The sequence below is a fragment of the Pelmatolapia mariae genome, linkage group LG6, assembly GCF_036321145.2.
Source record: "Pelmatolapia mariae isolate MD_Pm_ZW linkage group LG6, Pm_UMD_F_2, whole genome shotgun sequence".
In the NCBI taxonomy this organism is placed as follows: domain Eukaryota; kingdom Metazoa; phylum Chordata; class Actinopteri; order Cichliformes; family Cichlidae; genus Pelmatolapia; species Pelmatolapia mariae.
The window spans coordinates 29587021-29612075 of NC_086232.1; the positions used below are offsets into that span (position 1 = coordinate 29587021).

Below are 25055 nucleotides of genomic sequence, written 5' to 3' on the forward strand. Positions count from 1 at the left end.
TCTACAAAGTCTAAAGCAAGGGTGTCAAACTCATTTTACACACAGCCTGCTTTGATCTTAAATGAGCCGGACCACTTAAACTCACCTCTCTGTCAATGCAAAGAAGCTTAACTATACATTTAATGCCTAAGATATCTTAATATAAGAAAAAGAAGGGCAATTTGAACAATATGCCTCAGTTTTTCTATGATTAAGAAATGCTGCTATAGCAGAGAGAAATCTCTCGGTGCAACTCTTGGGCTCAAATTGTAAGATTTTTTTTTTCTTTCTACAAACAGAAAAAAAATCTGTAGTTTTTCAGTAATTTTACAGAAATTTTTTCTGTTTAAAAAAAGAAAAGTGTAATTTTACAGAACTTTCTGTAGATTTTTTTTTTAAATTTTACAGAAATATTTCTGTAATTGTAAACAACTCAAACAAACAAACAAAATTATCACTTAATTACTTTGGGATGTTATGAATGGCCGTGGGTGAGGTCTTTATTGGTAGGAAAAGCTGTAAAAATTGTTAAAAATCTAAAATTTCCTTCCTTCTCCACATTTTCTAAAACTGTCCATTGAGCCAGATCAGAGTATTTGCCAGGCCAATTCTGGCTCCTGGGCCTTATGTTTGACACCCCTGGTCTAAAGAGTGTTTTGTTTTTGTTTTCCCTTCAGTCAGCATTTTCACATGAAATTCTAATTGAACTTCATTAAATCACCTGTACACATAGTTGAAGAGTTAACAAAAGAACCTTTTAGCTGCTCTTGTTCACCACAGGGTTGTTTTACAGTGACAACTGATTTAAAAGCCGATTTAACAAGAAGCTAAAATGAAAGCTGTCTGCATGTGGATGAACTGCAGTATGCAATCTTAACAAGGGCACAACATTTACTCAAATACATTTATTTATATTTTTGCTAATGTCAGATTTATGATATAAATTATAAATGTACTAATGAAAAGGTACATAAAGTCTCCATTAAACACTTTTTTTTCTTGTAGCTGGCTAGTTATTATTGCTCTTTTTCTGATTTATGACTGTTAGCAACCAACATTAAAGTGCAATACTACTGGAAGGTTAACCAGACAGTTACTGGTGGTAATTCTTGAAAATATTAGCAAATGTGTGTTATATTAACATGATATCGCTTTTTTTTTTTTTTTTTTTTTTTTTAAATATCACATCTGGCAACAATACTGGTGTACTACAACCCCCTCCAGAGCAAACACTCCAGTCTGAATTAGCCACAGTTTATTTTTACACAGCTAAGCAATACACAGACCAGTGTTGGCCTCTTATAGATATTTATATATTTTAAAATGTTATCATCATACAGTTTGTCCACTATTTGCAATACACGCAGCACTGTCTGCAGCACGGTCTGCAGCACATGTAGCAGAGTAGCATTGGTCAGGTGGTGTCATTAAAATAAGCTGGACAACAGTTTATGAAATACTACAATGGCATCATTTCCCCTTTACAGTATCTCAGGGTTTGTCCTCGGTGTGCGTGTATAGTTATGGCAATGACTCTGTTACTTTAACAGAAGTCTGTTATTTCTGGACATTTGATAAACAAATGTGTTTTATGGTTTACTAAAAACTGGTGAGTTGTGTATTTTTAATTATCATTACCAGTGTTTTAACCCTGCCCCTAGAGGAAGCCCAATAACTGTTTGTGGGGTCACTAACATTTTTGTATCCAGATTTTAAAAAAATATTATTAATAATAACTATGTGTATATAAAGACTCTTTCTTGGATGCTCTACACTTAAATAAATGGCTTTAGACTCAAATCAATCACTAAGTAAGGCTCTTTAAAATAAAGAAAAAAGCTAAATGTACAATATTACTACACACAGCTGCGTACATCATTAAAATTTAAATTAAGCATCAGGATTGTTTTATATTTGATCTAAATTAAAATACTAAAACTACTACAACTGATTTATGAACTTTTAATAAGGTTTTCAGTAGCTGAGGAGCTGCTAGCTTAAACCTGCTTAAATCCATCAGTCTGCAATGACTCTGCCGCCATTATGTGAATGCAGCAGTATGGATGATAAAGCTTTTTTAAGCGCTGTGGATGACAACTCTAATTTAACTAAAGTACATAGGTGAAAATGTAAAAGCTGAATAGACGCAAATAGCAAACAAATACCACTGTTTTTGAACCGTTTTGATGTGCTGCTGAACACAAATCGCTTCCAGTGCTAACCAGCTAACTGGCAGCAGGCTAACTGGCAGCAGGCAGGCTAACTGGCAGCAGGCTAACTGGCAGCAGGCTAACGGTGAGAAGTTGGCTGACACACCGAGACTAAAACGAGCTCCGCCCTGTCTGAACGCTGCTAGTGAAACCTCCCCTCAGCTGAATACCTCCGTTAATGAAACAGTTCTTCCTGAGTCTCTCCTCCACCCACCGGCTCCCTGCCCTCCTCCACTTGTGTCTGGCTGACCGGCTGCACCGAGAACGACGCCAAAGATTGTTGTGTAGCTCCTCCTGATGGGGTGCTGCTGGTCTGTGTGTGTATGCGTGAGGTTATTCCCCCGACATGTAAACCCATGCGTGTCATTGTGAAGTCATGTGACTGGAGCAGTGGGTGACATTTATTTAATTTTAAATGAGGGGGGTAAAAAAGACATTTCGTGGTTATCCGGTTACCTGAGTTGGTCTTTTTGTAGATTATTTTTGTGTGTCCATTATGAAATTAAAACAGGTGGTTTTAATGTTGTGTCCAGATTTTTTTTTTTCCCCTCACTTCCTGTCTTCCTCCAAAGTTTTTGCTGTGTCATCTCTGTCAAACCGTTTTTATTTCATGGGCTGTACCACTTTGATGAACCAGTGAAACTTTCCTTTCTGTCAGAGTAAGGAGGAATAACTACACATTTAATGTCTTGCAGTATCTTAATATGAGAAAAAGTACTTTTCAACAGTGGCTCAGTTTTTCTACATCATAAATGCTGCTGGAACAAAGAAAAGGACCTGGCCCAACTCTTTTAGATTAAATTGTGAGAAAATTTGTAAAATTACAGTTTTAGTCTTCATATATTGACTCATTGTAGGAAACAAATTTTGATTGTGAAAAAACAACTATTCTGTCATTGCTAGTGGCTGCGAGTGAGGCCTTTAACAGTAGGAAAAACTAAAACAACATGCATGCTGACCTTTGGAAATTTCAAAGCTGTCCAATGGCCTGGATAGGATCCTTTGCTGGGCCAATTCTGTACCCCGGGCCTTATGTTTGACACCTTTGTTCTAGAGCAACATTGAGTATCTTTACACCTTAATTCATGTACTTTTCAGGAACAGCAGGTACCCGCGGATCAGAGAGCAGCCTTGTAGGGTGTTAAATTTTATTTTGTCATGTCATAGAAAAGTGATCTCTCTCTAATATCAGACCTATCCCACCTGCTGTTGAAACTTTTTGCTTGTGATGGGCAGCTAATCAAAACGGAGATAAGCACAAAAAGCAGATAAACTGAGGGGCTGGACAAAGCCAAGTATAAGATAAATAAGGATGATATAAGGTTCAATATTAAAAACCTGTGTTTTTGATAGTATTTATGGTGTTAGGCTTGCAGATTACCACTAATTCTAAGTAGAGTGCAATCAGTTTTAACTGTTTAAATCAAATCAGACAGGAACCCTTTAGAGTTGCCTTTGTATCATTACTAAAATTACAAGCACCAATTACAGAGAAACAATGTAATACTTTTAATGACAAGCCTAAAAATAACCAGTTTGTTAAAAAGGAGACAGAAAATACAAGAGCAGAGTAACAGTTACATTGAATATGCTTTATTTTCCTTTTACAAAAACAGAAAAAAATCACCGTCTAGAAATACAGGTATACAAGAAATAACAATGATGAGAGTATTTGCAGTTGAACGCCTGGTTGTCAACAGCCAGCTGGGTAATAATAATAATAATAATAACAGAAAACAGAGTTAACTACTAGTGAATGTTAAAGCTTCCAACCAAATTGCATCCTGTGCAGTGCATCAGTTCCCACAGTAATGTGCTAAGCCTTCGCCTGAGGGGGAGAAACGAGCTTAGCATGAGAGTAACGTGGGGAAATGAGGCTGCAGGGGGCTCCGCTTCTCATGTTAGTTTAATCATAATACTGTAATACTGATTCTGACCCACACGCTCTAGCTAGGAGGATATTACAAACGCAGAGGTACACGGTGGATATGATGATACGAAGCACGGCGACAATACAAAAGAAAAGAAAGCAAAATGAAGTGTTGAGTATCTTCTTCTTGATGTACCTGTTACCTCTGTGAGGAAGCTTTGCCCGCTTATGTTCTTATTTAGTGTCTAAGGCACTTTTAAAGAAACATACTGTTTAGTGTTGACGTTTGAGGAGGGAGGGGGCACAGGAGTCTGCCATTGATGGGCACAGGTGGTGGATATGGGAGCCCTGGCGTGTGGTTTTCACACTGTGGACGCTGCTGGAGATAAAGCAGAGCTAAGAAAAAAAAAACCTTGAATTCAGACAACCTGTAATGAATGAAGAATGAGTGCTTGATCAGATCTGTCAGAGGTCTGAAGATTTGGGATTAAACTCGCAAAATATCGTTTGTAGGTGCTGATTTGTGTTTTACTGCTGTTCTGAGGGTTTTTCAGCACACTCTGTTAAATCATTTTGCTGAAGAAAGAAAAATATTTTCTTTAAACTTTTGAGATCTGTTTTTATTTGAAATTACAAGCCAGCGCAGACGAGAAGTATTTAAGGGGAACTCGACCGATGTCTTTAAAATAAATTTACCCAAACTGATGCACTAAAACCACCATTACTCCTCATGGTGCCTACATTACCCACAATGCAACTTAACCATTGCAATACAGAGAGGAGTGTAGACTACAGAGTCAGACTCTTTTCCAACTCCATCTACACTTTTAAACTGGTCTTCAGCTGAAAGCAGCCTGTAATGCCTGTTTCATTCACATATTTAATATAGGCGACATTAATACTCAGGGTTACCTGTCAAACAAGCTTCCTGTTGCCATCTTTATGGGACTTTTGCCTACGTTTGACCTGTATTAGATTCTCAGATGGCCTCTGGAGGAAGTAACTGTGATCTTCAGAACATGACAGTAATGAGCTCTCGCCTCCTCCACGTATAAAGAAGCCAGCTGAGGTGTTCTGGGCATGTCCTCCTGGAGGAGACCCCAGGGCTGACCTGGGACGCTCTGGAGAGATGAGGTTTTTGGGTTGGCCCAGGCAGACGAACATCTGTCTCAGGCACTTGAGACTTTTTGTCCGTGCTGGCTTAAAAATGTTAATATTTCTTCATCCAGCTGACAGTGAGTGTTTCAGTAACAGCAGTCGAGTGTTGTTAAATCACACCTTTGCTTCTTAAAGATCAGAGAAAAGCTAATGCTTGCTGAATGTTGACGTCTGTAGTCTTGAATTTTTCAGTTTTATTTACAGTATACGTTTTACCAAATCATAGCATAAAGTCAATTTAAAGGTAATACAAAGCAAGGCTGAGCACAAACACTGTAAATGTGGTGATAAGGTGACTAGTTTTAATCTTCACGTCTAATCGGAGCACGTGTTTACAACCATTTAGTGTCGTACTGAGTGCAGCTTTAGTGCTTCCGGTTTGAGCTTCTTTCCTCTTTGTTGGCTTTAAGTTTGAATTCTCTGTGCAGTACTGTGCACGTTCCAGCATCGGTGCATCATTCGCGGCTCAGGCCAATCCACAGGACAGGTCGTTAGCTTCAGATAACCAGTTAAAACCCAGCGAGACATTCTTTTATTACATCTTGAGATGAAGCCACAGAGAAAATATAATACCTCTTTTTTTGTTTGTTTTCACAGTAACATACTTTCACTTCAGAGTCTGTGTTTTTCTATTGCATGTCTCGAGATGTTAGTTGTTCCCGTAAGTGCTGCAGTGTAAAAGCCAAACAAGAAACATCGTCAGAAAGAGACTCATGCAACAAAAGCAGCCGGCGCTGCCGTCCGGAGGCCACAGTGACCTTGGTTTGTGTGGGGTTTTAGGCTTTAGTCATTCAGAACACTGGATGGAGGGAACGTGTGAGGTGAGAGATGGCTTTTGCATGACGAGTGAGCAGAACACTCAAAACACCAGAGTCAGACACTTTTCCTTGTAGTCCTGCATTTCCAGTATGAGTCGCGGTCACATGACGGACGTGACGTGCGCACACCTCACAACCTTTGCCTACACGTAGAGTTTCGTTTGTATAAAAAGCACTTTGTACCTAAAAAGCAGAGCAGATGATTTCTGATGGGACGGGCGGGACGGGGCAGGTGTAAGGGTTATGATGCTGAGATGATGCTGACGGACGAGCCAGGACTAGCAGCTTGTCAGAGGAGAACGGAGTAAGGCAGAAGTGTCCGTTTGTCCCGTGGCACTCCGGATCGGAGGCGTTCCTTGAGGAGGGCGGTGGATTTTCCCTGCAGAGGTGACGGATGGGGAAAAAAAGGACTGCCAGGCATGCTCCGCCCAGCTTGAATAGAAACCTCTCATCGCTCTGATCTGAGTGGTTTGAGATGAGTCCATGTGGACTTTGGGGGTGGGGGAGACACAGTTGGGGAAAAGAGTGGGGTGAGGAAAGAGGCGGTCGCTGCTGCGGTTACTCGACGTTGGTGTTTGGCGTCTCGTTAAAGTCGCCGGAGCGGCTGTCTGCGTCGTCGTCTGACATATCGACGGAGGCGCCGTCCAAGTTGAGGTTGCGCCGGCCTGAGCGGCCGGAGGAGAAGCTGCTGACTGGACCGCCGCGCCTGGGCAGAACAAACGGAAGAAAGCTTTAAACCTCCAACATTTCAGAAAACATAGATTGTGGGATGACGAGATACCAATGTGGTGGAAGAAGAGCCGGGAGGTGATGTGATTGGCTTAAACGCAGGATAACTGTTATTTTCAAAGACGTGCGTGGTTCTCAGGAGCTCCAGCGGGCGCTAAGATCAACTGTAAAAGTTAAACTGTGACCGCCGCTGACACAACCACACGCTAGCATAACAAAACATCACATTTAACTGCATTTTCATTCATTATGATGGAGGAGTACAGACTGTAAACACACTGCAATGTCAGCCACTGCTTCAAAACCTTAAGACTGACCAGTCTGGTAATAGTACCAGTGTAATCACTGGCACTGTGTACCTGAACAAAGTGAAAGAGCTGCAGTAATATAAACTAAATGAGATTACATAGTTGTCTGACTACAGCTTAGTCAGACAACTACACTGTTAACCTGAGGATGTGCTGGAATCCTCCTCCAGACTAGAGGAGCCTCCCTGGCTCCTCCAGTCTGTGTGATGAGGTATCCTCGGGCAAGACCCTGAACCTGAGTTTCCCCCGAAGCATCCATCAGTGTGGATGGTTGGAAGAAGGGTGAATTAGACTTGTGGCAGAGAGTGCTAAAATAGAGTAGAAAGGTGATCTATAAGTGCCAATCCATTTACCCAATCGCCTCCCGGCTCCATCACCATATTTCACACATGCAGGAATGAGAGCTGTCAACAAGATGAGGGTGTAGAGGGTGTGGTGGGAAGATTGGGGAAGTGAGTTTAGCAGATTCTTAAAATGAATAATAAGTTAAATGATCAAAACTTTGACAAACAGCCTGACCCAGTAATAACGATCACGATTATTACTGGGTCAAGCTGTTTCCACTCTGTGTTTTTATCTCTGCACTGTTTCGGTATCTAGTTCAGGTTCTGGGTTATTTCTAAAACTGGCTAATCGCCGTCCTCTTTGTACCTGAGGCGGTTCTTCAGCGAGGTGACCTCTCGGGTGAGACCCTCGCTGGCCTCGGTGGCATCGTCCAGCTCCCTCTGCAGCTTCCTGCGAGCGGCATTTGCTCTGGTGGCCTCCTCCTCCGCCTCCTCCAATTGACGCTTCAGCTGCTTCATGCGAGAGTTCGCCTTCTCCATCTGACGCACAGATGGAGGGTGAGAAGTTGTAGAGAACCGGCAGTGTGAATGCAGACGGAGCAAAGCCTAATCATTTCCTGTGTGTCCGTACCTGCTCCTTGTACTGGTCGGCATGACGACGCTCATCCTCCACCTGCATCATCACCTCCTTCAGTTTCTTCTCTGTACGTCGGACGATTTTGTTGGCCGCCGCTCTCTCCCTGGAGGTTTAATAGCGGAAAAGGTAAACATGACCAAATTATCGTATTAGTCTACTCAAAAGGATCTAAAATCTGCTCTTTAACATCTGGATTACTTGGCTTCCTGCTCCAGCTGCTCTTCCAGCTGCAGGATTTTGGCTTCCAGAGCAGTGATGGACGCCTTAAACTTTGACTTGACAGCCCCCTCCAGCTCTGCCAGCTTGGCCTTCAGCTCCTGTGTTCATGGTAACAGCAAATATTCAGTTTGTTAGTTTAGAGTTGTGATCAGGAGGTCCTGTTCATGCACCTGAAGGATCATGTTCGCGCGCATCTCCTGATCCCACTGGTGCATCTGTGACGTGCGCTCTGCAGCAGAGTTACAGCAGAGCTGCGGGTCAGAGAGACTGAATCTGGGGGATGACATCGTGCTACTGAACCCCCAAAAATGAAATGCTGTGTCCTGATCTGCTGCCTCTAGTATAGATCAGGGGTGTCAAACATAAGACCCGGGGGCAAGAATCGGCCTGGCAAAGACTCCAATCCAGCCCAACAGACAGCTTTAGAAATGTGAAGGAATGAATCCACATTCAGATGTTTTGACAGGATTTCTAGTAGATAATGGCAGATGGTGGAAGAATAGAGTTTAGGCTGTGGTTTAGGCCTCAGAGGAGACTGGTGGCAGCTCCCGGGCTGGGCTCACATGTACTAAAGAGAGGTGAAATGCTTAAAAACAAAGAAACAAAAACATGAGATGAGGTGTGGGAATGAAAAAGAGAACAGCTTGTAGTACAGGAGGGTGTAAACAGAAGGGAAATGTGAAATGAGAAAGATAAACACTGTAATAAGCTTCAAGTCTATGAGACCTTGTTTTGTCGCTCCAGCTGCTGGCGGGCGTTCTCACTCTTCTGCGCAGTGTTGCGCTCTGCGGCCAATTCGGTATTCAGGGTGTCGACCTGAGAGAGAAAAGCAGGGCAGGCAGGTGAGAGGGATTGTGGGAAAAGGAGAGAGCAGACAAACACGTTGATGGGTGTTTTAATTTTACTGTGTTTAGTGTTTAAAAGAAACATTTGCACGCCACAAGGTTGTCTTATCCTTTCTCATCAATCAAGAGGTTTTTGGTACATCATTCTCTGTGTCACTCGCTTCACCCACCAACCTCCAGGAAACACTTGACAACCAGTTAGGAAATATAAATTTTTCCCTAGCAACCAGTGGCTGAATCACATTCAGATAAAGTTTGTGACACTGCTGATTATTTAGTGTGCCTACCTGCAGGTTGGCCTTTCTGAAGCGGTCATTGAGCAGCTCCATGTTGCCCTGCTCCTCCTCCAGCTCCTCCTCCAGCTGGGCGATGCGAGCCTCCAGCCTCCGCTTCTCCTCCAGCAGTGACGACCTGACGCAGAGTTTCTATTAAATTTCTACTGATTTACAGCGATTGTAAGACTATAAAACAAATCATTTAATCCCTGAGGGGCACATAAAACCTGGCTAATTATTAATATGAAGTTTGTAAAAACTACGTGTTCATACTGACTTTCCAGAAGCACTGCTGGAGATCTCGTCAGCCAGCTCATCCCTCTCCTGTTCAGCATGTCGACGGGCCCTCTCTGAAGCTGCGTGGTCCTGCGCAGACAGACACACAAGATCATTTAGCATTTCAGACGTTACACACAAATAACTCTGATTATCACCACAAAAGGCGAAAGTCAGAACTTCACCTCCTGAAGCTGCAAGATTTCAGCTTCCAGACTCTTGAGTTTCTTCTCATTCTCCTTGGACTGCGCGAAGATCTCATCCCGGGAGGCTCGGGCCTCCTCCAGCTCCCTCTGGTAGTCTTTCATCTGAGCCTGCAGGAGCAGCAACGTGATATGGACCAGCTTAGAGACGGAGATAATTGAAAATCAGGAAAGACACGAACCAAACATTTGCGTACCTGTAGTTTCCGGAGCTGTTTGATGGCCTCGTCCCTGCCTTTGTTGGCAGCTTCGATCTGACCCTCCAGCTCGTTCAGGTCCATCTCCAGCTTCTTCTTGGCTGCCACAGCCACAGATCTCTGCTTCCTCTCGTCCTCCAGCTCTGCCTCCATCTCACGTACCTGCAAGAAAACAACAACTTAATGCAAACACTGTTATTCTGATGATGTAAATGAAGATAAACTGCACATTAAAAATGTGGTGTCAGTCCTTCAGGATCATCGGCCACTTTGTACCTGTTTGACAAGCGTTCTTTTCTTCTCCTCGCCCTGCTCATCTCTGGCCTGCAGGTCTCGGTCAAACTGAGCCTTCATGGCTTGCATGTTGACTTCCAGACGGAGTTTGGCATCTTCTGTGGCCTGCAGCTCATCCTCCAGCTCCTCCAGCTGTGTTCTCATCTCCTCCACCTGCTGCTCCAACGTACGCTTGGACTTCTCTAGCTCATGGACCTGTGAGCAGCCAGAGGAGTGACAAAAATGTGACACGGCTGCACAATAAACTTTCAGGTATTTCTGACATGTGAACATATCTTAATCAGCAGTGTCACTGGAGAGGTCAAAAGGTCACTCACATTCTTCCCCACATCATCCTTGGAGCTCATCAAGTCCTCCATTTCAGCACGAAGTTGTTTGTTAAACCTCTCCAGTTCTTCTTTGGCCTCCAAGGCCTCCTCCAGAGCTCTGGCCATCGACAGAGCCTTGGTCTCCTTCTCTCTGGCCTCGGCCTCAGCGCGATCGCGCTCCTCAGCGTAACGAGCAGAGATGGTCTTCTCCTCAGCCAACATCTAACATAGATAACAGAGCCTTCATTACACTGAACAAACCATAAGAGACCTTCAATATCTCATCTCTGTTTGATCTCCGGTACCTGGTCAAACTTCTTTTGCTTCTTTTCCAGATTGGACACGATCTGTCTCTGGAGGTCCAGTTCCACCATCTGGTCATCCAGCTCCTGCTGCAGTCGGTTTTTAGTCTTCTCCATCTTGTCCAAAGACATTGTCTTCTCCTCCAGACGCTGGTTGGTGAGCTCCATGTCCTTCTGGAGTTTCCTCTTCACCTCCTCCAGACCCTCCATTGCTCCCACATCCTCCTCCAACTTCTTCTTTGTCTCAAACAGCTACAAAGACATTTTAAAAATATTTGTGACGTGACCTTTGGTGCCCCATCAGTGTGTGCTGGAGAGATAATCAGCTGATGTTTGCCTGCAGATGCTGACGATGCTAATAATAGTTTTATTAATTATTAATCCGAACCACATGTTTTGAAGTGACTCAGATTTTCTCTTCATTTATCTGTGAAGCCTCACTGAGTTACAGCTGTCTGCACGCTGTGCTGCACCTTAGCGACAGGTGCTCACAGCAGGTAAACAGCTGGAAACGGTTGCCGGGCCCTTCTCCTGGCACTCGGCTTCAGCGATACCTCGAAGGTGTTTCTGCCTGACTGGTTTGTGTGCGTCAGATGTGCCCTACTGTGAATATGTACCTGAGCCTGCACGGTCTGCAGCTGTTTCTCAAGGCTGCGTCGTGCCTCCTCGTCCTCTTCCTGCTGCTCCAGCAAGTTGTTCTTATCCGCCTCCAGCTGGCGGATTTGGCCGCTCAGGTTCAGCTTCTGACGCGTCTCCTCCTGCCGCAACTCCTACGTGCAAAAACCACGATCAGAAACGATGGTCAAAAGACAAACGAAAAGCAGTTACACCTGTTTTAGTCTTAATACGCTGATACTTTAGCAGAGGCTGTCCTCGTTGGATATGTGTGAGAAATACAGAGGCGAAAGTTAGACTTCACTAGAAAGCTTAATGTTGATTAACCTGAGGTCTGTCTAAAAAGCACAAACACATCACCAACACCCAAAAGTATTAAACTATTATTATACTTTAAAGTTTTTTTTAAATTAGTTTTTATTTATTTCTCAAGTCAGTTCAGGTTTATTTAGCTTCAGTATCTGTTTTACTTTTCAAAACTGTAGTATGGATGTATTTGTCATTTTTTGATAACAGGTAAATAAACAATTTACTTGTCTTAAATGTTTTTGTGGTTTTTTTTCTGCTTAGTTTTAATTAACCATAATAATCTTGCTCCACAGAGGATTTATCAGGTAAAATGATGATTTCTGAACACGTCTCCTGCAGCTCTGAAATCATTCAGGCAGAAACATCGATGCTGATGGTCTTTCGTACCTCAGAGTCTTGCAGTTTGCTGTTCAGGTTTTCAACTTCTTTAGCCAGTTTAACGCCCTTCTTCTCTGCCTCCTCCAGCAAAGTAGACACGTTGTCCAGCTCCGTCTGACAAACACATGGAAACACATTAAACAAAACTTTCCCTTAAAAAAAAGAAAGAAAGAAAATCAGTCCCAACAATGAGTTGGCATTTACCTGGAGTTTGTGGGAGCGCTCGGCCAGCTCTCCCTTGGCTCTCTCCACCTCGGTGGCCCTGGCCAATGACTCCTGCAGCTGAGCCTCCAGCTTCTTCCTCTTGTGCTCCGACTCAGTCTTTGCCTGCTGCAGAGCCTTCACTTCACAGACCAGCTCTTTGTTGTCATTCTCCAGGCACTGCTTGTTCTTCTCCAGGTTGGCTTTGAACTGCAAAGAACAAATAAAAAGAAAGAAAGAAAAGCTTTTAGTGACATGTATGAAGGTAAACTGAAGACATTATAGGTTAGAAAGGTTTGAGCAGCTCACCCTCTTGGCCTGCTCCAGCTGTTCGGACAGTTCCTCGAGCGCTGTGGCGTGCCTCTGCCTCATGTCCTGGATCTGAGCCTCGTGGTTTTTGGTCTCCTCGTCAATGGCCTTCTTCAGCTCTGCCACCTCCTGCTCTCGCTTGCTCCTGGAGATCATCCACGAGGGAAACGGTTAAAAACACAGGACTGCATGTAAAGATGGATGCAGACTGAAGTCTATAGAACAGATAGTGCTACCTGACGTACAACAACTGTGAGGTTCACTTTATCATCATTGATAAATGAGCATTAATGAGCACCTGAGTTCCTGCTGGGCGGCCGTGGTATCCAGCGTGTCCTCCAGCTCAGTCTTCAGAGCTTCCAGCTCCTCACTCAGGTCTCTCTTGAGTTTCTCAGCTTTACTTCGACACATCTTCTCAGACTCCAGATCCTCCTGAAGCTCAGCTATCTGCGCCTGCAGCTCCCGAATCTGCTTCAAAGCGTTGTTCTTTTGCACAGACTCCTCATCACACCTAGTTGGAGACGCACAAACGCATGTCAGTTTTTCCAAGCAGGTCTTAATCAGAGAATTAAATAAAATTCAAACATTTCCTCAAACCTTCATCTGATGATCTGGATTTCTAAATTTCCTTTTTTTCTCTCTATATCACATTCGTATCTTCAATTCAGACATCATTCAGAGGACATTTAACAGACTTCCTCACTCGAACATCCTTCACTGCTCTTTACACTTCACGCAATTTAGATCCTTAGCATTTAATGTTTTCATGCCCGTAAGTGTGCAAGGCCCCTTTTTGGGTTTGAGTTCAGTAAATTTCATCATCACAGGGTGAGTTTGAGGGTCCAGGTGGATGTAATGTTACCTGTTTGTGCAGACACAACACTACAATGAACCGTCAAACAACGACAGTGACGCAGCAGCTCATCGCAGCAAAATTTACTGGTTAATGTAATGTGTGAAGTACTGAAGGAAAGCAATAATTTTTCTTGTCAGTGGTTTGCTGTTTCGCACCAACTGATGAGCTGGAAAGTCCACTGAGAGCAACAAATATTACCAAATATGACTGTGTGCAGAGTTTGATTGAGGAAAAAAACATGAAGTGAATTCAATGAAAGGTAAGTCCCTGCTGTCCTTTCAAGGCTGAGATAGCCACCTGTGCACACATGGTGGCAGTGTGGTGAACTGTTTACAGCTGAAGCTGTGTGTGAGTGTATATGTGTGTGTGTGTGTGTGTGTGTTCCTCATCAGAAGAGGAAAATGTGATGGGACTGCTGATTTGTTTGCAGCTGGATGTGCGTCCAAGTAAACCTTGTGCTGGCTGCAGTGTTACTGCGACATTCCTCACTAATGTAGAAATCTGCTGATTAAACACACTGAACGTCAAAATGATTCAGTTTTATAATTACCCAGTGACACCGCTTTGATTAAAAGCACTAATGGCTCCCATATAATTGCAATGCTCCCTTTTCCAAACTATCAAAGATGACAGGATTGTTCTCAGAATAGCTGCTGAACTCAAAACGAAGCACATCAGCTTTAATGAAAGCCTAATTATGTGCGGCTGTGACTAAACCGATGATTTCTATGTGTGAAATTGGTCGGGCAGATGTTTACCATCAAACCCCGTGTCTGCTGAACGGAGGGGAGCACTGAGAAGTCCCATTAAAGTGATCAGAGCTGACCTTCAGAGGAAAACACCTCCACAGCTGTTTACCTCATTAGCAGTTTTATGAAGGATAAATATGGAAAAAAAAATCAAACATAAAAGCAAATGTGGACATTTAACCGCTGTGGAAAATAAATACATAAAGAAAATATTTAGCTGCAGGTTAGATGCAAACAGTACCAGGTGGAGGAGATGCAACATCTAAAGTATGAGAAGCTAATATTCACTCCATATTACTCGTGATCCATCTTAAGAGAAGACAGAAACTCTGGAGTAATATTAACAGAATATATCCATCTGCCTGTGTGATAAACGTCTTGTGTGGTATCATGTGCTTTAAATGCAAATAAAAATTCTAACTTATTGCTGGAAGAGTTGTTAAAACATGATGACAGCCCGTTTTAGCTCTTGACTCCTTGTGCACGCAGCGCATCAATCAACACCAGTTTGCCTGTAATCAGACGTGGCTGCCCCGAGACGAAAGGTCCGAGCCGCCGTCGCTTGAGGAAACGCCGCAGAGTGCCTGAGTGCTGAAGCACGTTCGCCGCTTTAATTTCACAGTTGCACGTGTCTGTTATTGAATGGCTATTTCAGTCTAATGATGGAGTGCTGTTGTCATGGAAACGGGAAGCAGTGCAGTACAGTGCAGTTGCGTGTGAGGATTTATGTTCCTGAAATGAGCAACACTAGCAGTTAAACATTACCACACAAGCGTAGGTTTGCAGAAAGCAGCTATAAAAATACTTCAGCAAAAAGTTGCTTTTTTTTTTTTTTTTTTTAATGTGGCGAAAAAACAAAATCGCGAGCTTTGTTCTCAATCTGACTCACTGCTGCTGAGCTCAAACCAAGTCTAGAATATTTAACTAGATCTAATTATAAAATAAACATTTATTTCGTGTTAACAGAGTTCAGTTTCTAAACATAAACGCAACATTTTTCTGTGTTAGGGCCCTTCACATAGAAAAGAGCACGAGCAGTGCTGCCACCTGAAACCGATTCTTTTCTATGGCTTGTGTGGTGCATGTTTGCCGGCCAGGGAGCACTGGATGTGATGAATGTTTGCAAACCCAAAAGAAATCGAGAATGACAGGGAATTGGTTTAAATAATACTCCACGAGCAGTTGCGAAAAAAAAGAAGAATGGGTCGTTCGTTCAACCTAGAGTCAGCTCAGCAAATGAAAGTGCTCTTAGTCAGTGGAATCTGCAGTTCTCTTCTGCAAACATCAAGAAATCATGTTTGTGATTTCGCCTACAAACACATTTACAATGAGGCAAGCTGTATTGATAATAACTGTGTACACGCCATTCAGTCACTAAACCAACTGCACCTCTCAGGAAATCTTCATATTGGCTTTTTAAAAATATTTTGTAAGAGGCGGTTTTGTGCTGGGACAGTGTTTACGTTTCGCGGAGGTTGTGTGACACACTCATTTTAATGTTTGCCACTGACCTGGCCAGAGCAGCCTGCAGCTCCTCCTCCTTTTTGGCCAGCTGGATCTTCAGCTCCTCTATCTGTGCCTGAAGCTCCGCAATCTGGTCCTGCAGGTCGGTCGTCTCGGCGTCCAGCTTGCGTTTGGCTTTCTCCAGCTCCTGACGTGTTTTCTCTTCTTTCTTTAAACGCTCTAAAGGAAAGCACGACCACATGGAATATCAGCACATTTCAGAAACACAAATACAAACGTGGTCACTGATCATAACAAACTTTTCTGTTTGGAGTTAAACTTTTTTTTTCATCACTGAGTAAGGTCACAAGTTGTGCAGCAGCCATACAAGGAAAAGGCAATTTAGAAGGTGGGAAAACACAAACATGCAATCATATTAGCTGCTAATTAACTCGCTGCGCAGTTGTAAACACTAAATCATTAACAGTCATACTGCACGTCCCAAATGACCTCTGTGCTGTTCTATTTTTATTAAGTTTTGAACTTGCTGGCTTATTTAAACTCCAACACCACCCCCGTCTACCCTTTACACACAGCCCCTGTTTTATGTTTGTCCTGGTAGACATTTTCTATTTTTGGACCCCACACGGAGCCGGTAACAGCCTACTGGTAGCGTCTTACCCTCCAGGTCAACCATCATCATCTCCTGCTTGTTCTTGACCTTGCCGAGATTCTTTGCTTTTTCCTCCTCCTCAGTCAGCTGGGAGGTCATCTCGGCGACCCTGTCCTCCAGCAGCTTCTTCTCCTGTTGGGTTAAAAAAAAAACCCATCAAGACTCAAGACCTGCAACTGCTGTATAAACGCAAAAAGGTCTCAGTACTTTATTGCCAGGGGGTCATACTGAGCCTCCAAACAAATCCCCACAATTAAGTCAATTAAATAATATAACAGTTGCCTCAAGGCCTCTACAATAACACAGAGGAAAAACAACAATCAGGCGACCCCCTGTGAGCAAGAATTTGGCGACAGTGGGAAGGAAAAACTCCATTTTTACATTAGTTTTACCTTAATACTGTTTTGCAGGCTGCTTTCCCATCGTTATTTTTAATCTCACTTATCTTTTACTGGGCCTCAGATTCTGCCCTCTTAGCTAACCCAATGTTTCAAGCAAACTTTCTTCTGATTGTCTGCCCCTCTCAAAAAAACAAAACAAAGAAAGGATTAAGAGGCAGGCAAGTGATGCCTGGAGCTGTGTGCCTGAGATAATGATGAGATGGTAGCGGCTCTCTCTCAGTGACATAATTCAAACCCAAAAGTAGAAACAAATATCTGAAACTGAGTGTTTTTATCTTTCAGCTCATTCTTTGAAACTTTGGCCATGTTTAACATGAGCAGCCACCACTGTGATCATATGTAAAGGTTCCCTGTGGTGGTATTTAGAGGCCTGACACTGGAAACTAAACCTTTGAGTTACAGACTTCTCTCCCTGCACACATTTACAAGTTTGGTTACAGACCAAATTGATTGAAACGTAAGTAAACAGCTCTCCACACACATTTATAAACTGCAGAATAACATTCCAATTACCAGAATCTAGTATAATAAACTGTAATCACTGACTGAAAAATTGCAGGACCTTCTACTTTATCTGAGTTGCATCATTACACTTTACTTTACAAAGAACAGACAGATCAATGAGGAGGAACAGTCATGAGCTTCAAAGTCTTATTAACTGGTGGGACTATAACCAACACCATCTATTAACTGTGCCATACAGCTAACCATTTCCTCTATTTAGCTTTGAGATTAGAAAGCAGATGGTAGACAGCAGCACCCTTCATTGCACAGGCTGCTATTGAAGGTAGCAGGCGACGCGTCACCGTCAGGCCGAGGAGGAGCTGCAGCCGACGCTAATCAGTTTTAAGGCCTTCCTCAGTCTGAGTTTGTACTTGTTTCTGTCCAGCAACAGCCCCGTGTTCATTTATTAAGAGGTTTGTAATAACAGACTTCAGTTTCTAAATGTTTCACTCAGATGTTTAAAGAACAGCATACAGTGTAATTTACTGCTGTCTCTGATGTTCACTGAGTTAACATGAAGTTTTATACAACATGTCTTGTTCACTCATTCACACTAGCAGCATTCTATCTAACACTCACACTCTGATGAACGCATCAGGAGCAACTCAGGGTTCAGCATCTTGCCCAAGCATGCATTTGCATGCGGGCTAGAACAGCCAGCGCTACCAGTCTTCTGATTAGTAGACCACATGTTCTACCTCCTGAGGCACAGACATCGCTTATTCAATTATACAACCTTCATGGTATTTGAAAGGAAACCTTCCGTCTTCCTTACAGCCTGTTTGTGTATTTAACTCTGTGACATCACTGCAGAGTAGTAAAACTTTATTTACCAATAAGCCTTTAATGATTCCACCTTAAAGAGCTTCCTCTGCTTTCTGGGTTTTGTTTGAACCTTCATTTTCAGCTAAAATTGCCTCACCTTGAGAAACTTGGAGTTTTGGTCCTCCAGCAGCAAAATGTCCTCCTCCATTTTCTTGATCTTCGACTCAGCGGTCACTTTGTCCAGCTGCAGTTTTTGTCTTGCAGCTTCCTCCTCATCCAGCTGCTCCTCCAGGTCCTGTAGGAAGAAAACACGGCACACAAACATTTGTAACATGAAACTTAATGAGCACCCACCATTGTTACAGTGTAAACGCTTAGCTGGATGTTGAAGCATCAAATAGAAAAATGGGAGAAGGTTGTGTTTCAAACTATATAAAGAGGAGATGACGTAAACCTGGATGTGCGACTGCATCTTCTTCTTCTCATTCTGCAGGCTCTGGTTCCTCTCCTCCTCCTCCTCCACCCTGGACTCCAGGTCGTGAAGGATCTCCTCCAGCTCTTGCTTCCTGGAGAGGAGACGAACTCTCATCTCTTCAGCCTCGGCGAACAGCTCCGTCTCTGCGTGGAGCTGCTCTGCTAAAATATTCTTCTCCTCGAGGAGCTGGAGAGAAGAAACAGTTCAGAAAATGTGTACTACCTTCACGGCTACAAGTCCTTCCAAAAACTATGAACGTGCAATTTCCCTGAAGCCGTTATCAATATATTTTAATAAATTATAATTCAGGAGAAAGATTTACTGATAAGTTGAGATATTTTTACCTGCTGGTGTTTCCTCTCCATCTCCACCAGCTCATTTTCCACCTTAAGTTGCCTCTCCTTCACTTTTACCAGCTCCTCATCTTTGGCTTGCAGCTCCTCCTCCTGCCTGGTGACCTGCAGCAGCGGCTTCACCTGAGTGAGAGAGGAACAAAATTAGACATTGTAAATACTAAACAGAATGAATACAAATGTTTTTTTCTAGGTCATACTGGTTGGTTAATGGTAGAAAACCGGTAGTTTTACTACAGTAGCTGATAGGTTCGTAGCTTGAACCCATTCGCTGGAACGTTGAAGGCAATGTAATTACACAGCAAGCAAGACACGAGTAGGCAAGTTCTTTATGTTTCACGTGCACGGGAGAGAACTGGACAGGCGCCGTTCCTTCGCTTGACCCCAGTTGCTCTCGTCCGCTCCCCCGTAACACTGCTCTTTTATTGTGGTTCCATGAATATACATAGGGTCATTAACATATGACATCTTATATAGGTATACATGTGAACAAAGAATACCCTGTGTGTGTGTGTGTGTGTGTGTGTGTGTGTGTGTGTGTGTGTGTGTGTGTGTGTGTGTGTAATGTGACTCCCCAAAGCTGGTGCCAGGAGTCTAGCTGTCCATCTAAACAAAAGGCTCTTAGACTCAAACAGATATACGTGTGTTTGCTATACCATATATCAGCAAGAGAAGATACCCCTCTCCTAGGAGGAGTGTGATCTATACCAGAACACTCTAAAGAGGAGTGGACGCACTCCCCTCTTCATGCTACACAGAGTTGTTACAGACCTCCTAGGATGAGACATTCTTTCACTCTACAAATGATTATATACTTCTAAGCATATATGAGTAAATATTTCTAAGCATAAATGGCAATAAACAATACAAATCTAACATTTCCCCCCTTTTGACAATTATGCTAGAAAAGTACCCAGTTATGATCCCGTCATGTCTGACAGTGTCAATGCAAACATTTTTATACTCAGCATATGTAAACGTACACAGTTTGACAAATATATTAGCAGTTATCCAATTTCTCATTGATCTCATTCAATGGTAAACTGCATCCTACAAGCAAACAAATGAATTGTTAACGGTCAAAAGAGAAATTAACATTTCAAAAACACTCCAGCTCGGTGGTGCTCCTCTGCAAGACATGTAAATCACACGTCTCTCTGCAGAGTGGTTTAAGTTCTGCAGGGCGTCATAAATGTGTCTTCCAGTTGTTTCCATCACTGTCCATAGGACCAGAGTCCAAATGTATGTAGAATAGACATTCAAACATACCAGTTGAGTTTGTTGTTTGTCAACATGGGTCTCAGCTATCTTGAAAGCTGCAGACCTCTTCAGCACTCTAGTTTTATGGCCTCTGCCAACCCCCATCACCTCACTTCAAGCCTCTGTACTGTGGGGGATACATATGACTCCTCCATTGTCCATCCTCTGCAGGAAAAACCCTCTGTGGAAAGGGTGCTGGATCCAGTTATCTTACTGCTGTTATGATCCCAGCACTCTTCAGTGTGCCATCGTATGCACAGTACAGTGACACAGCATTAGGTGATGTTCATAGGAGACTGCTGTCATCACGACCATAGCTTCTAGTTCCTGTGCTTTTCACAGAATCATGATGCCATCCTTGGACTCCGCCTGCGCTGTCGATGGAGCTTGGCACGCTCCCCTTATCCTTCAGGTGCCCGTCCGTTGTCCACAATCTCCTCTGTTGGCCTCTTGAAAGCCCCCTTGGCACAACTCTCATTCCAACGCAGCTTCGTGGTCCTTGCTGTGGCTCCAAAGTCTGATCTCATGATGGGCCCCAAACAGCTCGACCTTTGACCTCAACCACTGCCTTGGCTGTCAGCTATGCCTGGAATGGGTTCGCTTCTCACTGGGCCTCAGAAGATTTCTCAGGAGATTCCTTTCAGCAATACTTTAACTGCTGCACCTGTATTTCCTTGCTAGGAGGAAGAACTCCTACTTGGAAAGCATGTCAATCATCATCAAACCACATTCTTTAGTTCAGTGAGCTTCACTTATGGACCATCAAAGCCTCATCTGAACATGGATGCACCACTTGCATAGGTTTAATACCCGCTGACTAACTGTTAATCACACAAAAATCATAAAAACATAGTTTAGAAAACATAAAAAAGATAGTTTCATGTAACTCTGTAATTCTGGACCCCTCCTCTTGACGCATGGACACTCCCATGAGTCAACTCATCAAACCTAGATTCCTGTCTGAAAGAAAAAAAGTTAGCTAGATCATGTCCCAGGCAACATCAGGGCGTCTCCCCCTTTGGAGCAGCACCACCCCGGACCTATAACCCTGCAATAAAAGATGTTAGTGTGTTTTGAAAACCTGGCTCCGCCAGGAGCCTGCATACACACCATCATGGCCTGGAAAACAAGATCTGGAAGTGAAATCAAATTTCACACTTATAAACAATTGTATCATAAGTAGCAATAAAGCATTCAGCATCAGCAGGACAAGTATCATGTGCAGGTTTTCTCAAATCAGTAAACTGCAATTATTGGCATAATTCGCCTCAGACATGGATCATCCCATGTACTCAGTTAACATTAATGTAATCGGTGACTTCCCTTAAGCAAAGTCACTCCATGTATTTAACACTAGGAGCTCAGTAGTGGCCAGCTAATGAGCCCCATATTAAACTATTTCATAAACACTGCATCTCTTATTTGCTTTCTCATGTTACTTGTCCGTCTCTGCTGAATCCTCTACATGCACTCTTAGAAAAACAAACATTAGCAACACACATGGATAATCCTGGAGGTCAGGCACAAATTGACAGGGTCCAGAGGTGCTGTAAAAAGACCATAAAGTTCTCACATGATATTCACATCGTCAAAGTAACCTTTAACATTTTCCCAACAACACAGTGTAACAGCATCACCAACTCATAACCTGCAAACACAGTTTTCTTCACACATAAACCCAGAAATCCTGTAGTAGGAAAACATCAACCAGCCATCCTGGTATAAATCACATGATCAACTCACATGAAGACCGTGATGCTGTAGAAAAGTTAGCGCTGCGCAGGTGTACACACACTTTCTCACAGTCACCTCTGAGAGCAACACAAGGTAGTGAATAACACCCCTGGTAGATGCACAGACACAGAAAGTGGCATTTAAAAAGTTTAAATCGGTATGGCCAAAGCTCACGCAACCTCAAATGTTGTTGTCCTCTTTCTGCTCCAAAAAAGAGAAACACACATAGATTCATCTGCACCTTTGTCAGGTGGGGGTTAACTTCGCACAGTGATGTCAGTCAGTCTGTCAGCTTCTGTCCGCTTTTACCAGTCAGTCAATTTTATTTTCTCTCACTCATTCATTCATGCATTCATTCATTCGTTCTTTGCTGACAGTGGGAATTACCGTCGCATTTTCATTTCCACTTCTCAGCAAAATGACGTCATTTCAAAAAGAAAAGAAGAACTTTATATTGGATTATCTCGCTTAATCCTTTTTTGGGTAGGGACCTATTTTCTAATTGTCCCATATAAGTGACTTCCTCCTGAGCCCATTTTAATGTGGAGAAACTCACTTGCAACAATTTTCTTGACGACGTGTCTTATAAACTGCGACATATGGTCTCCTTAGCTGAACTGGAAAAAATTGTCCATGCATTTGTGTCATCGCGTTTAGATTATTGTAATTCCCTGTTTACCAGCTTGGATAAATCATCTCTTTCTCGCCTCCAAGCTATACAAAACGCAGCAGCCAGACTACTAACTCGCTCTAGCAAGCGAGCTCACATCACTCCTATTTTATGTTCTTTACATTGGCTCCCAATAGATTTTAGAATTCGTTTTAAAATTATTGTTTTAACATACAGAGCACTAAATGGCCAAGCCCCAGATTATTTATCCAAGCTTCTCACAAAATACACTACTGCTCGCCGTCTCCGCTCACAGACTCAGAGTTTATTGGTTGCTCCCAGAACACGTCTGAAGACGAAAGGGGACAGAGCCTTTCAGGCTGTGGCACCAAGGCTGTGGAACAGTCTACCTCTACAACTACGTTTGGTTGACTCTGTGGAATCCTTTAAAAAACAGTTAAAAACTTTACTGTTTAAACAAGCTTTCTGTTGACCAATGCTTTTTACATTTAAATTCTATATTGTGTAAATTGTGCATTTTGCTATTTATTGTACTGTTTATTTTAATCTGTGTGCAGCGCTTTGTGACTACCTGTCTATGAAAAGCGCTTAATAAATAAACTTTACTTACTTACTACTTAGTTCTAATCGTGCAGATCTGCTTCAAACGAGATCATCAAACAAACTTTCAGTGTACTGTGAAAGTATCAAAATAAAAAGGCCTTGTTAAGTCATGACACATGCTCCTCATCTCAGGAGGGTAAATCATACCATTAGCATGATTTATCATACCATCATACTAATTGGCAGGCTCAACTTCACAACAAAAGAAAAATCATCAGCTAGATAAATTCAAAACCAACCCAACCATTAGCCGCACAACACACAACATAAGCCTCATGTCTCATTAGCTATGAATTTTAATCCCCAGGACTGTACTTTTTACTCATTTAGGCCACAAATTTTATTTACTTTTCCTTTTTTCCCTTTCATCATAAAACATGTGACATGTTGTAATGCATTTCACAAAAGAAGTGTGTTCTTATGTGTTCAGAGTTGTGTATCTGGGTGCAGGATTCATTCACACATCACAACAGGAAACTCAGTGTTTTAGAGTCTCCACTCCAACAAACTCCAACACATCCCATTCACTCGTGCTAGAATTCAATCACCTTTCATTAATCTAAGAACGATCAACAAATTTGCATATCAGCTATTAACCCACTAAGATGACAGGACAACAGAAATGCATGTTCAAAATATTATCACAAAAATAGAATTTCCCTCATACAGTAAAATATTTTGTGCTGCATCAATCAGGCAGAAAGCATCTCCCAATTTACTATATTAACAACTAAATTTATTGTCTGATCACTGGTTGGTCAAACCAGAATCTTGTTTCCCACAAAAATTAAACTGTTGTCCTGCAACCTGGAGAGTTAACTGTCAGCATTGGATAAATTCAGCATTTGATAACAAGTGTCTGCTAAATTTACACTATTTTAGCACTGATGAGAGATAACAAGCTGATTTTCATCGCATGTGTGTTATTAGGCAGGTTTAATCAATGTGTCTGTGGAGCTGCATCTCCAGCAGGGCATGTTCTTAAAGCTGCCTTTCCTACACACTCCTCTGCTTTTAATTGATCATTTTTAACTAATGTGCTATGAGTCCACTGGTCTTCGCATCACACGAAGTGACTTGGACAAGTTGATAAACAGACTCACATGCTCAAGATGCTGCCTAATCTTCATGGACTCTCTTTTGGTTGTGTTAGTAGGGTTAATGCATGTTCTGCTTGTGTGTGTGATTTTGTATATGTTTCTTTTTGCAGTGTTTCAGACTCTTTCACAGTTTTCCAACGTAAGCAGTCAGTATTATTTTCCCCAGATTTTCTAACCAAATTTTTGATTTCCCACATTAAACACCAGCATTCCTCTGCGTTCTCACCTACTGCTCTCACTCTGTTGTCCTCTCCCACTTGAACATTCCAACAGCCGGCAGTTCTTCTTCAGCTTTGTCCAGTATTCTTCACTGTCTCTTCTTGCCATTTTCTCCAAAGGTGGCAAATGTCAAACTCCAACAGTCTCCTCAGTTCTCCTCAAACGTCCTTTTCACAGTGAAGTTGCAGCTTGTTGGAAACACAGTGCCATTCATCAATCAGTCAGGATGATGGTTTGCTCTTCTTCTCCACTGCTATTTGTCCACACTGCTGCTGCTTGCTGGGACTTTTTGCTCAGGACTTTGCTGCTGTCTCTTTATCTGCCATATATTCCTCTTGGAACTGCATTCCTTGTCTTCAGGGAGGAGTGAGAGCTCGCTTGTGAGGATAAGGGACACATGGTGCTGTACATAAGTTAGCCAAAAATTGGCCTGAATGTTTCCAATGATCTTAAACTATAACTTTCTTCCGACTGCTGCATGTGGAAAATCGATCCCGGTCTGCTTTTCATCTGAAAGTGACAAAACTAAGACATTTTCATTATTATCATCACTGCTTAACCGACA

General features: G+C 42.7%; 1 protein-coding gene across 7 annotated transcripts in view; it reads right to left on the minus strand.

Annotated features, from left to right (window-relative positions):
• Positions 1–3760: 3760 nt before the first annotated feature.
• LOC134629304 (myosin-10) overlaps positions 3761–25055 on the minus strand; it is a 79235-nt gene continuing 57940 nt past the window's right edge. For all 7 annotated transcript variants that reach the window (XM_063476535.1, XM_063476537.1, XM_063476533.1 and 4 more), the window contains 22 exons: positions 18935–19066; positions 18570–18776; positions 18273–18410; positions 16454–16577; positions 15841–16012; positions 13023–13235; positions 12725–12869; positions 12419–12625; positions 12224–12328; positions 11530–11682; positions 10916–11164; positions 10620–10832; positions 10285–10497; positions 10009–10170; positions 9794–9922; positions 9610–9698; positions 9345–9468; positions 8939–9028; positions 8192–8310; positions 7988–8096; positions 7724–7896; positions 3761–6741 (listed from right to left, as the gene is read on the minus strand). In XM_063476535.1, the coding sequence (XP_063332605.1) occupies positions 6594–6741; positions 7724–7896; positions 7988–8096; positions 8192–8310; positions 8939–9028; positions 9345–9468; positions 9610–9698; positions 9794–9922; positions 10009–10170; positions 10285–10497; positions 10620–10832; positions 10916–11164; positions 11530–11682; positions 12224–12328; positions 12419–12625; positions 12725–12869; positions 13023–13235; positions 15841–16012; positions 16454–16577; positions 18273–18410; positions 18570–18776; positions 18935–19066 (3414 nt within the window). In that variant the 3' untranslated portion in view covers positions 3761–6593. The remainder of the gene's footprint in view (positions 6742–7723; positions 7897–7987; positions 8097–8191; positions 8311–8938; positions 9029–9344; positions 9469–9609; positions 9699–9793; positions 9923–10008; positions 10171–10284; positions 10498–10619; positions 10833–10915; positions 11165–11529; positions 11683–12223; positions 12329–12418; positions 12626–12724; positions 12870–13022; positions 13236–15840; positions 16013–16453; positions 16578–18272; positions 18411–18569; positions 18777–18934; positions 19067–25055) is intronic.